The sequence below is a fragment of the Passer domesticus genome, chromosome 17 (genome assembly GCF_036417665.1).
Source record: "Passer domesticus isolate bPasDom1 chromosome 17, bPasDom1.hap1, whole genome shotgun sequence".
Lineage (NCBI taxonomy): Eukaryota > Metazoa > Chordata > Aves > Passeriformes > Passeridae > Passer > Passer domesticus.
The window spans coordinates 3,659,790-3,672,568 of record NC_087490.1 but is presented as its reverse complement, the minus strand read 5'-3'; the positions used below and the strand labels follow the sequence as shown (position 1 = coordinate 3,672,568).

The window sequence follows — 12,779 nt, the reverse complement described above, 5'->3', positions numbered from 1 at the left end:
ACAGCCCAGGGAGACCTACACACCCAGGTTTTCTGTATCTATAAACCAAAGCACAGTTCTCCAGCAAGGGCTTCTGAAATTCAGCTCTTAAACTGAGCAACTTTAGATCATCTTTCCAAAAGGCAGAGCATGTCTTTAGACACTCACAGAAAACTCTTCCCTTCCATTTTCAGTCTTTTTCAAAGAGCTCATCAGAGCTGCTTTCAGTGAAGTTTTTTGCCTACATGCTGGAAGGCTGTTCAGTGCCTTCCTGGCCTTTCAAGTCCATCCACACTCCCTGAGACTTCACCATTTCACACCACGGGTCCCCTTAAAAGCTGGCTGGAAGCAGTGCTGCACCTCTGAACAGGAAGGCTGGGCTGAGCTGCAAAGGATGACCAGCAACGTCACTGACACGAGAACCAAACGAACCAGCTGCTGTTATGGACCTGCTCTTCTCTCAAAGCTTTCAACTACATGAGTTCATCATATGCAAACTCCAACCAAGCTGCACTTACTCATGCTGCTTAATGACGAGCAGGGGAATGTGCAGACATGAAAAACGTGTTAAAATTATCCTAAGTCTAGAAATTACAAATATAAATTATGTATAACACTGCAGGATCTCACCAGCATCTCAGTCACTTACACAAACTGCAAAACCTTGACTACACACTGAATCTTCACGGAAAAGCCACTGGGACAGGCTTCACCAGTTTGCTTTCTACTTTTATGTTTCAGGATGTTTATGTACACATTACACAGCCAGCATAGCAGCAATGCTTCCGCGAATAAATACAGAGGACAAAGGCGGTATTTGTACAAAGACCTGATGCTGAGCAGAGTGCGATTTGCTCCGGGAGCATGCCCAGCCCCGCAGGATGAAGCCGGCGGTGGCACAGCCGGGGCACAGGGAGCGGGCACAGCGCGGCCGGGCGGTGCGAACCCGGCACAGCCGCACACGGCGCCGCAGCCGGGCGGGACGGGCGCGGTCGGCCCCGCTCCGCCCGGCCTCCCCAGCGGCGGCCGCTTCCCGCGGGCCGGGCACGGCGCGGTGCGGGCGGCTCGGCGGGGCCCGCCCCGGCTGCCACGTCCCCGGGCGGCTCCGGGCGCCGGGCCGGGCCCCGCGGCCGGGCCGAGGTGCGGCGGGAAGCGAGCGGGACGAGGCGCGGCCCCCGCCGGTCTCCGGCCTCCCCCGCCCGGGCCGGACCCTGCGCGGCCCGTCCCGCACTCACCTGCGTGTCGGCCGCCATCGCTCCGCCGCGACCCCGGAACCGGTAGCGGCTTCCGGGGCGGGCCCGGCGCCGCGGCGATGGGCGCTGCCCGCCCGTGCCGGGAGCCCGGCCGCGCCGCGCGGGGAACCGGAACGGAACGGAACGGGACGGGACGGGACGGGACGGGCCGGGCGGCGGCCGCACCGCCCAGACGTGCTGCGGGCAAGGCCCGAGCTCGGCCCGGCCGGGCAGAGCTGCGCTGCGGCCACGAGAACAACTCCTCCCCTGCAGCACCCGGGGCACAACCGCTGCCCTGGCGTGCCCCGGGCCCAGAACAACCACTGCCCTGGAGCGCAGGGCCCCTCGCGTCACACCAGTCCCACACCCCAGCTGATACGGAGAGTACACCATCGATGCAGGCACACGTGAAGGTGTAAAACAGCTTTTTATTTCTCCCATCGGGCCAGCTCTGACAAAGGCAGAGGGTGGCTGCTGTTAGTCAAAGAGACCAAATCCCATGTCCTCGTCAGACTCCTCCGACTCCTCCTTCGCTGCCTCCTTGGCTGGAGCAGCCGCAGCAGCAGCAGCAGGTGCAGCTGTTTCAGCCACCACAGGCATAGCTGCCACAAAAGCTGAGGGGTCTGCCAGGAAGGCCTTCACCTGTAAAAGTGGAGGGAAAAATGTAAACTCACAGGTAACAAAACATCTTGCAGGACTGAACCTTTGTAATGATAAAGGCAGCACTTGCAGCTTGCCAGAATCCAAACAGGTCCACCTATCAGTAGCAGATATGAAGAACCAAAGACATTTCAGCTAAACTTTCAGCCCCAAGAAGGAACACCAGGTAAACTGGCTTTCTCCTGCCATTTGTACATAACATGGAAGGAAGCAAGGCCCCTTCTCCAGACACATCCCACACACAGGTGTGTCCCAATCCTCTGAAACCAGAGGACATGCTGTGAATGTGTGCCTGGCTGCACTTCTACCACCCTCTCTGCAGAGCTCAGAGCCAGCCATTACCTTTTCAGCCAGTGGGAAGGTGTAGTCAGTCTCCACAGCCACGGCCAGGACACGCTTGTAGCCATTGATGATGGAGTGGGGCACAGACGCGATGGTCGGGTACCCAATTTGCAGGCAGATGCTGGCAACATTACGAACACCCTGCAGAGAGACAGACTGGTGTTTCTGTGGTCTGAGAAATAACCCAGAAATCACAGCAGACGATGGCCAGATGACAACTTTTACACTGCCAACAGGAAGGAAAGCATGCAATGCACACACGTAAAGCTCCAGTGAAATCAAGGCTTCGATATTTAAATGTCACTCATCTCTGCTCTCTGGTAACCAGTGACAGGACCCGAGAGAACGGCACAAAGCTGTGTCAGGGGAGTTCTAAATGGAATAATAAGGTTCTTCCCCCAGAGGGTGGTGGGGCACTGAAGACTCCCCATGGCTGCCAGAGCTCAAGCATTTGGACAATGCTCTCGAGCACAGGGTAGGATTGCTGAGGTGTCCTGTGCAGGGCCAGGAGTTGGACTCAATGATCCTTGTGGGGCTCTTCCAATTCAAGATATTCCATGATTTGAACCGGCCTCAAACAATTTCTGAAGCAGATTCAGATGAAAAATCCTACAGGAATATACTCCCTGACACACAGTTTCTCTAGGGAACCAGGGAGAGCTCCTGGCTCTGCAGGACCTCATGGACAATACCAGACAGGACACTTTGTTGTGGCAGTGCTGGCTCCCAGAGCAGCGAGGGACAGGGCTGTGGCACTCACCTCCAGAAAACGCTTGTGCAAGGTCTCCTCGGTGATGTCCAGCACTTCAGGGTTGTAAATGCTGCCATTATCAAAGACCTGCTGGATCACCAACCCGAAGGAGAATGGGGAGATGTTCAGCATGTTGAGCAGGGTGGCTTCGCTGGCACCCACTTTGTCTCCAGTCTTGATAAGCTGCACATCACTCTGAGGAGATCAGGGAAAAGGAGTGAATACACACCAAGAAATTCCAGCATGTCAAAGCAGTGGGACACAAACACAGACAGTGGAACTAGAGGAGCAAATGAGCACAACCAACACGCTCCACATGCAGAGAAAGCCCCAGACCACATAAACAAATCCATGTTGGCCGGGAGAAAGGCAGCACCTTTCCTGCATTACCCATGGGTAGTTCACCTGCACATTCCTCTAACAGAGCCTACGCATGGAAATCTGATGGAGAACTTCAATCCCTCCACGCTGCACATTAAAACCAAGCCAGACACCCTCCTCCAGATCCCAAAGTGCAATATTTACACTGCTCATACAATGTCTTGGCACTAATGAGAGCTTTGGCCTTCACAGCTCCCTCAGCTGCCACAATCAAGGCCTCCCAATTCAAGAACAGCTTGAACAACTGCAGCTCACTGACCAGAATTTCAATGGTTCCTCTGGAGATCTTTGTGGTGATGCCCAAGGCCTGGAAAAAGGAGGTCTTCTCGGGTCCGAGGCCCGTGTTCTGGGCTGGCACAGTCACATCACAAGGAGCGATGGCACCGGCACGGGCAGCAGCTGGCACCTGACAGGGGGAAGACAAGAAGCTGCAAGAACGCTCACCTCAGATCTCATGGGATCACCTCTTCCCTGACCTGCTCCTCCAGCAGAGACAGCACCCACTCACACGTACGTGTGGCAGCTGAACTTAAGCAGTTTGGCTAAGACTGCAAGGGCCAATTCCCAACCCTTGAGGACTCCCTGTCCACTGTGAAGACTCAGTTTTATTTTGTGTATCCCAGCATAAACATGCAATGAGGGATAATCTCCCTTACCTTGTTGGCCAGCAGCATGTCCCGGATCTCAGTCAGATCCTCCTTAGTGAAGACAAAGCCCACATTCCCACGGATGTGAGGCAGCAGCCTGAAGAAAAGATGACAGCCTTCAGTTTTACCCCTTAGACAACCTCCCCTCCCCCAAGACAGAGGACCCAGAAGTGCCCTCAGGCAGCACTACCCACTTTTCTAGAGCAGGGTTATTCTCCAGATGGCCACGAATAGCTTTGCGCATCATGGTATTCTTCCCCATCAGCACAACAGCTTTTCCACGCAGGGACATACGGATCTGCTGCATCTGCTTGGATCCCACGTTGTCTGCTCCCACAATGAAACATTTTGGGTAATCATCCAGGAGTTGCTATAGCAAAACAAACACTGTAACTATACAAAGAAATTCGGACAAGTACACAGAGCAGCATTAAAATCCCAACACATTAAAACGTTAAAAAAGTCTGTCAGAAATTTGAGAATGATGAGCTTCAAGTGAGGCTGGGTGTGCCATAGGCTGCATCTTTCACTCAGCCATCGAGTCAGATTCCTGAACAAGTCTGCAAGCGCCGCGGCAGATTCTCAGGAGGCCTGATCTGGACTATCTCCCATCTCTCCCTAGTGCCAGGAACCCGTTCAGACCCCCCTTAGCCCTCACGTATCTCTTAAAAACCCCCACAGCCCGGTTCCCGCTGCCCCGAGCCTGCCCCAGCAGCGCCCACGAAGGCGCCGAGTCGACACTCACGATGATTTTCATAAAATAGTTGGACTTCCACGTAGCCCTGTCTTCCCTGGGCATCTCGGCGGTGCTCCAAGGATCGCCCGGTGGGTTTAAAGACGAGCTGGGACCTGCCAGAAAGAAGAGCGGCTCAAGTGGGTCCCCACCCTTCCCTTCTCTCCGCCCTGGGGCCCAGCGCTCCCAACCCCACAGCCCGGCCGCAGTCCAGATCCCGCTCCTCGTCCCGGTCCGCTCGCCTCGACGCGGCCGCCCAGCCCCAGCTCCAGCCCCAGCCCCAGCCCCGCCCGGGCCCCGGAGCCGCCGCGCCGCGCCCGCACCTCCACGAGGGCTCCGGGAAAGAAGGGCCGCAGGGCGGGTTTGTATCCTTTTATACCGCGGCTCACGACCAATCGCAGAGCGCCGCGGCTCTGCCTGCCCTCAGCCCATTGGCTGCCTTCCACGTCAATCATCTACCGCTCTGTGGGAAGCGCGTGACGCCGGCGGAAGGCGCGAACGGCGCAGGAGAGCGCGCGGCGGGCGCGCGTCGCCCCCTGGCGGCCGGAGGAGCGCACTCCCCTCCCTCCCTCCCCCTCAGCCCTGAGGGGACCCGCCCGCGCTCCGCTCCCTCACAACCCGGGGGAAACAACCGCGACACAGGCGTGGCTATAACGGTAAAAATTTATATTATTTATTTATTATTACCGTCGCCCCCTGGCGGCCGGAGGAGCGTACTCCCCTCCCTCCCCCTCAGCCCTGAGGGGACCCGCCCGCGCTCCGCTCCCTCACAACCCGGGGGAAACAACCGCGACACAGGCGTGGCTATAACGGTAAAAATTTTATTGGCGTAACTGCAAGAATTTTAAATGGAGGGGGGAAAAAAAAAGCGGAGTTAGAAGTTTACAGGGGAGGAAAGAATCAAATAATTGTCGACCCAGCGGAGCGTCCCCCAGCCCAGCCCAGCTATGATGTGAAAGGCCTTGCCCAGGGATGGCGCCTGGCCCGGGGGTGCACACACACACCCTCCCGGAGCATCCCACACCCCAACAGCGGCTGTGCCACCCCAAAACCGCATCTGCAATAGACAAACAGGCATTCTGGACACCCACAGGGCAGCAGCCACCACCAGGCATTATTTGGCAGAGTAGCATCGGTGTGGCATCCCAGCTTATCAGACACCAGATGAAGGCAGAAGGTGAGTGTGACATCATCTCAGTCAAGCACTAAGGCCAGAGGAGCCTCCTCTCACACACAGCACCCTGCACCCAGGTGTGCCACAAGTGTCACTGACAAAGCCTCGGCTAGCAGTGAGGTAGGTTAAAGACTTCCCCAGACAGGGAAACTGAGGCACAGGATTACACAGTTTGCAGGTGTCACACAAAGTGGCAGTGCCAGAAACATCTCACCCCTCTCCAGCATCTGCACACAACAGCTGTGTAGTCTCCTCAGCAGCAACCAAGGAAGTTGACCATTCCAGAGAGATAAACACAGGCAGCTTAGGAACATCCATTTTAAGTCAAACAGACTTGCAAGATGAAAAGGCAAATGCACAAGGACTCTTGCCTCAAGAATTTCCCAGAGCTGTGCTCAGCCCAGCTGACACAGCTCCAGTGCTCCCACAGCTCCCTCTGGCCTCACACCCACGCACTGAGGTTTGTTTGTTGGGGGAAATCCATGGGACAGTTTCAGTGACCTGAGCAGGGCAGCACAGCACCATGGTGAGGTTACACGGGACAGTGACCCATGGGCTTCAGGGCTGGCTTCTGACAGCCCTGGACCCCTATAATGCACCTGCCGAGCTGCAAACACCACCAGTTGCCAACGGTGACAGAGCTGCAGCTCTCTGGAGCAGGAATTCCAAACACCGCTCCCAGGGCCGGTACCACAGAGCGCCACTGGGAATTTCAGTGCAGGACTTCCCTCTCCACAGCACCCTCCAGCCAGAGACCTAGAAGTGCTTTACCAAACATGAACTAGGTCTCACAATAACCTCACAAATCCAGGTTAAACTGCCCCCATTTTACAGATGGGGAAACTGAGGCACGGTAAGGTTTAGTGACTGGCCCAAAGCTGCGCAGCTAGTCAGGAACAGACTCTGTCTCCCAGTTTCTTCTCCTCAGCCACAAGACCTTTCTTCCACAGAAAGAAAGGAGCCCCTTCCCCAGTTAACCCTGTTCTGGTTTCAGGCAGCTGAAGAAGAGAAACCAAGGTGAAAGATCTGAACTCCTTCCCCCCTAGCATCATATTAAGACTCACTTTTAACAGCCTGGAAGCTGGGCTTTGGGAGAATGGCAGGTGATTGAAATACAGCAGTTTACAGCTTACAATAAAAACCAAAATTATACCTTTAGGTGACACAGAGGAGGAAAAAAAAACCCCAAATCTATTCACAGTTCACCTGCCTGTGCTAGGGAAAAAAAAATACAAGTCATGTTCCCTTGCCCATAGATTCCAGCCCCTCCCAACCCGCAACAAAAAGGAAATATTGAATGTTAGTTAGGCTTAATAAAGCATTGAGATTACAGATGCAGTAAGCCAGCACAACTGGCACACTGCCTAGAACAGCACAGCTTGATATAAAAGTTGCTTTCTTAAAATCACTTCAAAACCAATTTCTGTATAAGAGGATTAAAAGTAAATTAGATATGAATTCAAAATCAGTGTAGAAATCTACAGTTCTTATCAAAGACAGGATACAGTATTCACTTTGATAGTAAAACTCCAAGTGTGTCATGCACACCTAACCCCCAGGACTCATTATACCAGTAACAGTCAATATAAAAGGTTATTGCTGTAGCATCTCTCAGTAGAACATATTTAACAAGAGCACAGAAAAGGGAAACACCAAGGGGCTGATAGGTATCATTAGCAAACCAGGAGAAGAAAGGATATAAATTTAGGAATTTTTTTTCCTGGCTTCTTAAACCCTTCCTTCTAGCCACTCTTGTGACAGATTCAGGCCCTGACAGATGGAGAGTTCCAGGCCAGATAAACACACGCACGTCACACTCGCTCATGACAGGGCTGGATGAAAAAGGCTGCTCTAACCTCTCTGCACCTGTGTTTAAAGAAGGGGTGATGCCTCTTCCTCTCCCAGGAGCAGCAGGTGAGGGGAGCAGATTCCCTGAGCTGGCCCGGGTGCCTGTGGAGCTGCCGGGCACAGCAAGTCCCCACAGGAGAGCACAACAGTGCTGAGGGATGGTTGGGGCTTACCCCACCTCCTGCTCCAGTGTGCTGAGAAAAGGCATTGAGAAAGGGAGTAACAAACTAGGGAAAAAAAGAAAAACACCCCACACAGTAACATCTTGATTCCTCTTAATTAAAAAAAGAGTAAGTGGTATTATCTCCTTACAGTGTAATGGAACTGGAGAGACCCTTGCAGGGTCTTGGCTGCCTGTGCTGATGCTCTAGTCTCAGCAAGTCACACACACCATGTAACTCTGTGAGGAGAGCCAGGGTGGCACTGAGATCACAGGGTGACCTTGCTGTGCTGTCACTCACCCTGCACACGTGCAGGCAAAAGCCTGAGAATAAGGTGTCAAAGCAGAGGGTTGTGTTGTCTGCAAGTGTCACCATTTGCTCAGAGAGCTGACACAGGCTGAAATGTACTGGCAAAGCCTCCTGCTGCCAGGAGGGGGCTGGGAAAATGTCCCTGTTAGAGCCCTCGAGCTAAGCTCAGCTGTCAGTCACACACACAGACACACACACACCGTAATGAGGGATCTCAGCCTCTCTCTTCTGAGACACAGCAAGGGCGTTTCCAGTTTAATGGTCCATCTCATCTCTGGATTTACTGCCTCTCCATAGCAGCACTTCCCACCCCCCACCCCCCTCTCCCCTGCCTGGTAAGGTTCCTAAATCACAGTAATGTTCAGAGAGACAGAACTGCCAAGGGGGCGGTAGAAAGATGCTTGAGCGCCCATCTACAGCGCCTCTAACAGAAGAGCTTGAGGAAGCAGTTCTGGCAGTAGGGCTTGTCATTCTGCTCTTTGAAGGTTCCTTTGTTGAGCTGCTTGAGGCAGAAGGCACAGACAAAGTGTTCTGGGTGGAATTTCTTGCCCATAGCAGTGATGCAGCGTCCTGTGATGGGCTTCTGGCAGCCGGAGCAGAGCGAGCCGCGGCGCTCGTGGTAGTGCACCTCGCAGTAGGGCTGCCCGTCGTGCTCGAAGAAGCTGCCGTTGACAAACGGGGTGAAACATTCCTGCAGCAGGACAAAGCAAAGGGGACAGGTTGTATGAGAAGCTGGGGTGGTGGGGAGGGGCAGCTCTACAAGTGTCTTTTGCTCTATGGCACAGCCCAGCTGTGCTGTGGGCAGGTGAACTGCTGCCTTTCAGCACTGTCCAGTTATCCAGAGCCAAACTCTGTCCATCATGAAGAGCTTCCAAAAAAAAGACTGAGAAATGGACACATACAGACACAAGCAAGGGAATTAATCAGCTCCTTTGCCCAGCTGGCTTCACTTCTACAAAGAAAATACTATGGAGGAGCTATCAGAAGTATCCAGCCAGGAAAAAGGAGAGCGTTGCCCTGAGATGGGAAACACTGCAGCACCTTTCCCTGTTATGGTTTTTTTTTCCCTCACTCCAGCTTCCCCACAAGGGCAAGCAGAAGAAAGGACCAACACAGACTTTCATGCAGCAGAATCCTGATGAGCATGGGACTGGTTCCAGCTGAGAAAATCAGGCACAATTAATCTTTATGAGTGACCTCTCCAGAATGGCTGGCATTAGGCAAATACTCTGCAAAGGATTGTCCAGCCTGAAATATTTCCACCAGTTACACATGGGTCACTGCTGGGAGAAACTGTTTGTTCTATAGTGCTAATGATGTTCAGTAGATAAGGGTAAGAGGACACACCAGCCATGTGCTAATAAATGTCCAGAACTGCTCCCTCCCCTCAGCGTCAGCAGTTGAGGACACTTCACTGCAGAACTTGCAACAGAGGCACCCATTATCCCCACCAGACTGGGGAGACTCCTCTCCTTGTAAAAGTGGGAAGCTGAGGCAGCAGAGTAAGGGAGGGAGTTTAGGACACCGCCAGATTTACCAAATGTATCAGCAGCAAGACCCAGAGGAGCCAGTTTCCTGAATCCTAGTTTTGCTGTCCTCTTCCCCAGGGAGGATACTGAGTATCACACACAGCTGGCTCCCAGCCTGTGGACAGGAGTCCAGCAAACAGCATGCAGAGCCATGGGCAGCTGAACACTTGCAGCACCAGGAGAATGCAGCCTGCCTGCAGAGTGCAAGACTTTACCAATGCTGACAGTTACTTCAGCAGACAGTCTCTTCTCTCAGTCATCAGAATAGCTGAAAAGGTGGTCTGCTTTTGCAGAAACAGGAAGAGAATGACATCTTGTGGCCTGGAAGAAATCTGTGCTGGCCTCACTAATTCAGGCCGCAGCGGGGGAAAGGAAAACAGAACTGCCTGATAAAGTCTCAATCTCTGCATAAGAAGGCATAGGCCCCCCAGCCCCAGTCTGGCACAGCTTCTGCCTCACTCTGCACACCACTGCAGGAGCCACAGACACTCCCAACAGGCTGGTGACTGCCTGCTCTGAGCACCACAACAGGAATCAGCAACTTGTGGTTTTGGCTGCGTGATCTGGTTTCTGCCTTCTCTCCCACTCTAGGAAACAGGGTCTGGCTCATCTCTTGGGGATGGTTAAGAGTTAATATTTGCAATGCTCTCTGAAAGAGTGCCAAGCATTTAATCTGCAGTATTCCTGTTTATTATGCCTGTTGTATGGAGCCTGCCACTATTTCACTGACTTACATGTTTGTCTGAACAAGGTCACTCTCATTAGTTTACATTTTCAGATGGAGCATGGGAGGAATATCCTCAAAATCTGATTGCTGAGGCAAGTGCTCAGAGAGAAGCTTAGCTTATAATTATTTAAAGGTCACAGAAAATATCTCTTATCTGTGAGCTGCTGCAGAAGCCCATAGTTAAATCTGGGAACAGAAAGAGCAAAGCAACTCCAAAGTTGAATACAAACCGAGAGAGAACAAGAAAGTGTTTGGTTGCTGGCATGTTTTTATGTTGTGGGGCTGGCTTCCCTTCACTACCCCACTGACACCTTACTCTGATATGGGACCAGATGCCTCAGGGTGGAAACAAGAGGGGTCATACAGCAGCAGCAAAGGACCTGGGGTTTCTTACCCGACAGACAAAGCACTCGGGGTGCCACAGGGTGTTCAAGGCAGAGATGTAGTTTTCCAGGATAGCCCGGGCACAGCCTCCACACTTGGGAGCAAACATATCAAAGTAGTCCTTGCGGCAATAGGCTTTGCCATCCTTCTCATGAAATCCTGCCAAAAGAGAGGAGGCAAAGGGATCAGCTCCCCATCCTCACCTGTGGCCACACAACCTGTGCAGGGGAACCCATGGGGTAGGATCATGCTTCCTCCTGCTAGCACACACAGCAGCTAGAGCTGTTTCTCGTTCTATTCCCTTCCCATCCCAGCAGAGGCATGTTCTTCCTCCCCAGGGAGAAGCCATTATTACTGGCACTATTCCTCCCCATAAACAGCTCCCTTGGAACTCCAGTAGTTCCCCTGGGAAGCCTCAGGCTGTACCCCAGAAGCAGCTCTGCCTGACTCCCTCATCTGCAGTTCAGAGGGGAGATTGCTTTCCCCTTGCATAAACCAGCAATACCTTCAGGTCCAAAGAAAGCTCCACACTGAGCACAGAAAAAGTGTTCAGGGTGCCATGTCCTGTCCAAAGCCGTCACCACTTTCTGTTGAGAAGAAAACACAAAGTGCAGGTCATGTTAATGACTTGGAGGTGAGTAAGGGGAGCTGGAGAGAGGAGACAACAAAGGAATGTCGGAGCAAGCATTAAAATAGACTGTCCTTTAGAGAGCAGAATCAATTTGCCTCTGCCCTGCCTCTGTCTCATTCAGACTTTCCCACTGCACACTTTTTTTTACCCTAAAAGGATCTTAGGCACTGCTTCCTCCCTTATACAGGGCCCCACCCAGTCTTAAGGACCAGCACTGGTGCCTGTTACCACAGGCTACCAACAACAAAAGCTGAGGAATCATTACCAGAATGATGGAGCAATGTGGGGTTCTGAAGGAACTTCAACAAAGGTAAAAGGGACCAACACCACTCACTAGTGTAAGAATTTGACTGTGCCAAGTTGTTTCCCTTTCAAAGGAAGGACAAAACAACTACAGAAATCCCTGAACAAAACGTTCCACCCAGGATACACGGGTGAACTGGAATTTTAACACCTAGGCCTGCAGCAACCTGCCATGACCGTGACTCCCCCAAGGAACTCACATCAAGGATGGGCCCGTTGCAGTAGTAGCAGCGAGGAGAGAAGAGGTTGTGGTAGTCCTTCTCACAGTAGGGCTGCCCATCCCGCTCAAAGAAGTTCCGAGACCCGATCTCCTCCTGGCAGTGGGTGCAGACGAAGTGCTCAGGGTGCCAGGTCTTCCCCATGGCTGTAACTACCTGTTGGGAAAACAGACTTTGGAGAACAACTCTATCTCTCCCTCCCCTAGACCACATGACAAGATACCAGCTGGAGGTCAGCAAGAATGACAAGTTCTACTACTCAAGTGAGCCCTGGACTGGGGTAGCATGAAAACTGAATTACCTATCATCTCAGGAGAGGGCAGTCCCTCAGGGGCAGGGTAGAGGTCACTGGAGGAGCTTACAGCGTACCTAGCCAGTGGATAAATAGAGTACTTCAGTTTCTCCAGCATCTCCAGTCTCTCCAGCCTCACGAAATAGCCCTCCCCGTTACTCCCAGCTGCAGCCCAAGGTTCAGCAATGAGGCAGCACCTTCAACTCACCTGCCCAGCAATAGGCTTCTTGCAGGCTCCACAGACACCTTTGGCAACTGTAGCTACACCCAGTTTATTCAGGTCAGACTGAAGACTCCCCAGCATGGTATCCAGCTGACTGCCAGGCTTGGAGGCTGTGGATGGAGGGGAGCTGCTCCCGGCTTTTCCCTGCGCCATGAACTGCAGGTAAGACAAAACAAACACTGTAAGGTGAATGCTGCTGTGCTTATCAGATAAATGCCTGCTGTGGCTGCCAGTGGCTCCCCTGCAGAGACAGAC

At 53.0% G+C, this 12,779-nt stretch overlaps 3 protein-coding genes and 1 long non-coding RNA gene across 13 annotated transcripts in view; 1 reads left to right on the top strand and 3 right to left on the bottom strand.

Annotated features, from left to right (window-relative positions):
• The window catches only part of GCN1 (GCN1 activator of EIF2AK4), a 37,908-nt gene extending 36,646 nt beyond the window's left edge, over positions 1-1,262 (bottom strand). For all 3 annotated transcript variants that reach the window (XM_064393126.1, XM_064393127.1, XM_064393128.1), the window contains exon 1: positions 1,215-1,262. In XM_064393126.1, the coding sequence (XP_064249196.1) occupies positions 1,215-1,232 (18 nt within the window). In that variant the 5' untranslated portion in view covers positions 1,233-1,262. The remainder of the gene's footprint in view (positions 1-1,214) is intronic.
• Positions 1,263-1,619: 357 nt separating this feature from the next.
• RPLP0 (ribosomal protein lateral stalk subunit P0) lies at positions 1,620-5,139 on the bottom strand. Its single transcript, XM_064392357.1, has 8 exons — positions 5,049-5,139; positions 4,738-4,841; positions 4,187-4,362; positions 4,002-4,089; positions 3,605-3,751; positions 2,974-3,159; positions 2,214-2,354; positions 1,620-1,853 (listed from the first exon to the last, which is right to left on the bottom strand). Exons 2-8 carry the CDS (start codon positions 4,789-4,791, stop codon positions 1,689-1,691), a joined length of 957 nt encoding a protein of 318 aa, XP_064248427.1. The 5' UTR covers positions 4,792-4,841; positions 5,049-5,139; the 3' UTR covers positions 1,620-1,688.
• A 166-nt stretch (positions 5,140-5,305) lies between these two features.
• Positions 5,306-12,779, top strand: part of LOC135282505 (uncharacterized) — a 33,664-nt gene continuing 26,190 nt past the window's right edge. The window contains exons 1-2 of the long non-coding RNA XR_010348634.1: positions 5,306-5,537; positions 11,676-12,686. This is a non-coding gene — a long non-coding RNA (uncharacterized LOC135282505). The remainder of the gene's footprint in view (positions 5,538-11,675; positions 12,687-12,779) is intronic.
• Positions 8,444-12,779, bottom strand: part of PXN (paxillin) — a 59,406-nt gene continuing 55,070 nt past the window's right edge. For all 8 annotated transcript variants that reach the window (XM_064392320.1, XM_064392326.1, XM_064392321.1 and 5 more), the window contains 5 exons: positions 12,510-12,680; positions 11,992-12,165; positions 11,363-11,444; positions 10,868-11,016; positions 8,444-8,908 (listed from right to left, as the gene is read on the bottom strand). In XM_064392320.1, coding sequence (XP_064248390.1) covers positions 8,642-8,908; positions 10,868-11,016; positions 11,363-11,444; positions 11,992-12,165; positions 12,510-12,680 — 843 coding nt within the window. In that variant the 3' untranslated portion in view covers positions 8,444-8,641. The remainder of the gene's footprint in view (positions 8,909-10,867; positions 11,017-11,362; positions 11,445-11,991; positions 12,166-12,509; positions 12,681-12,779) is intronic.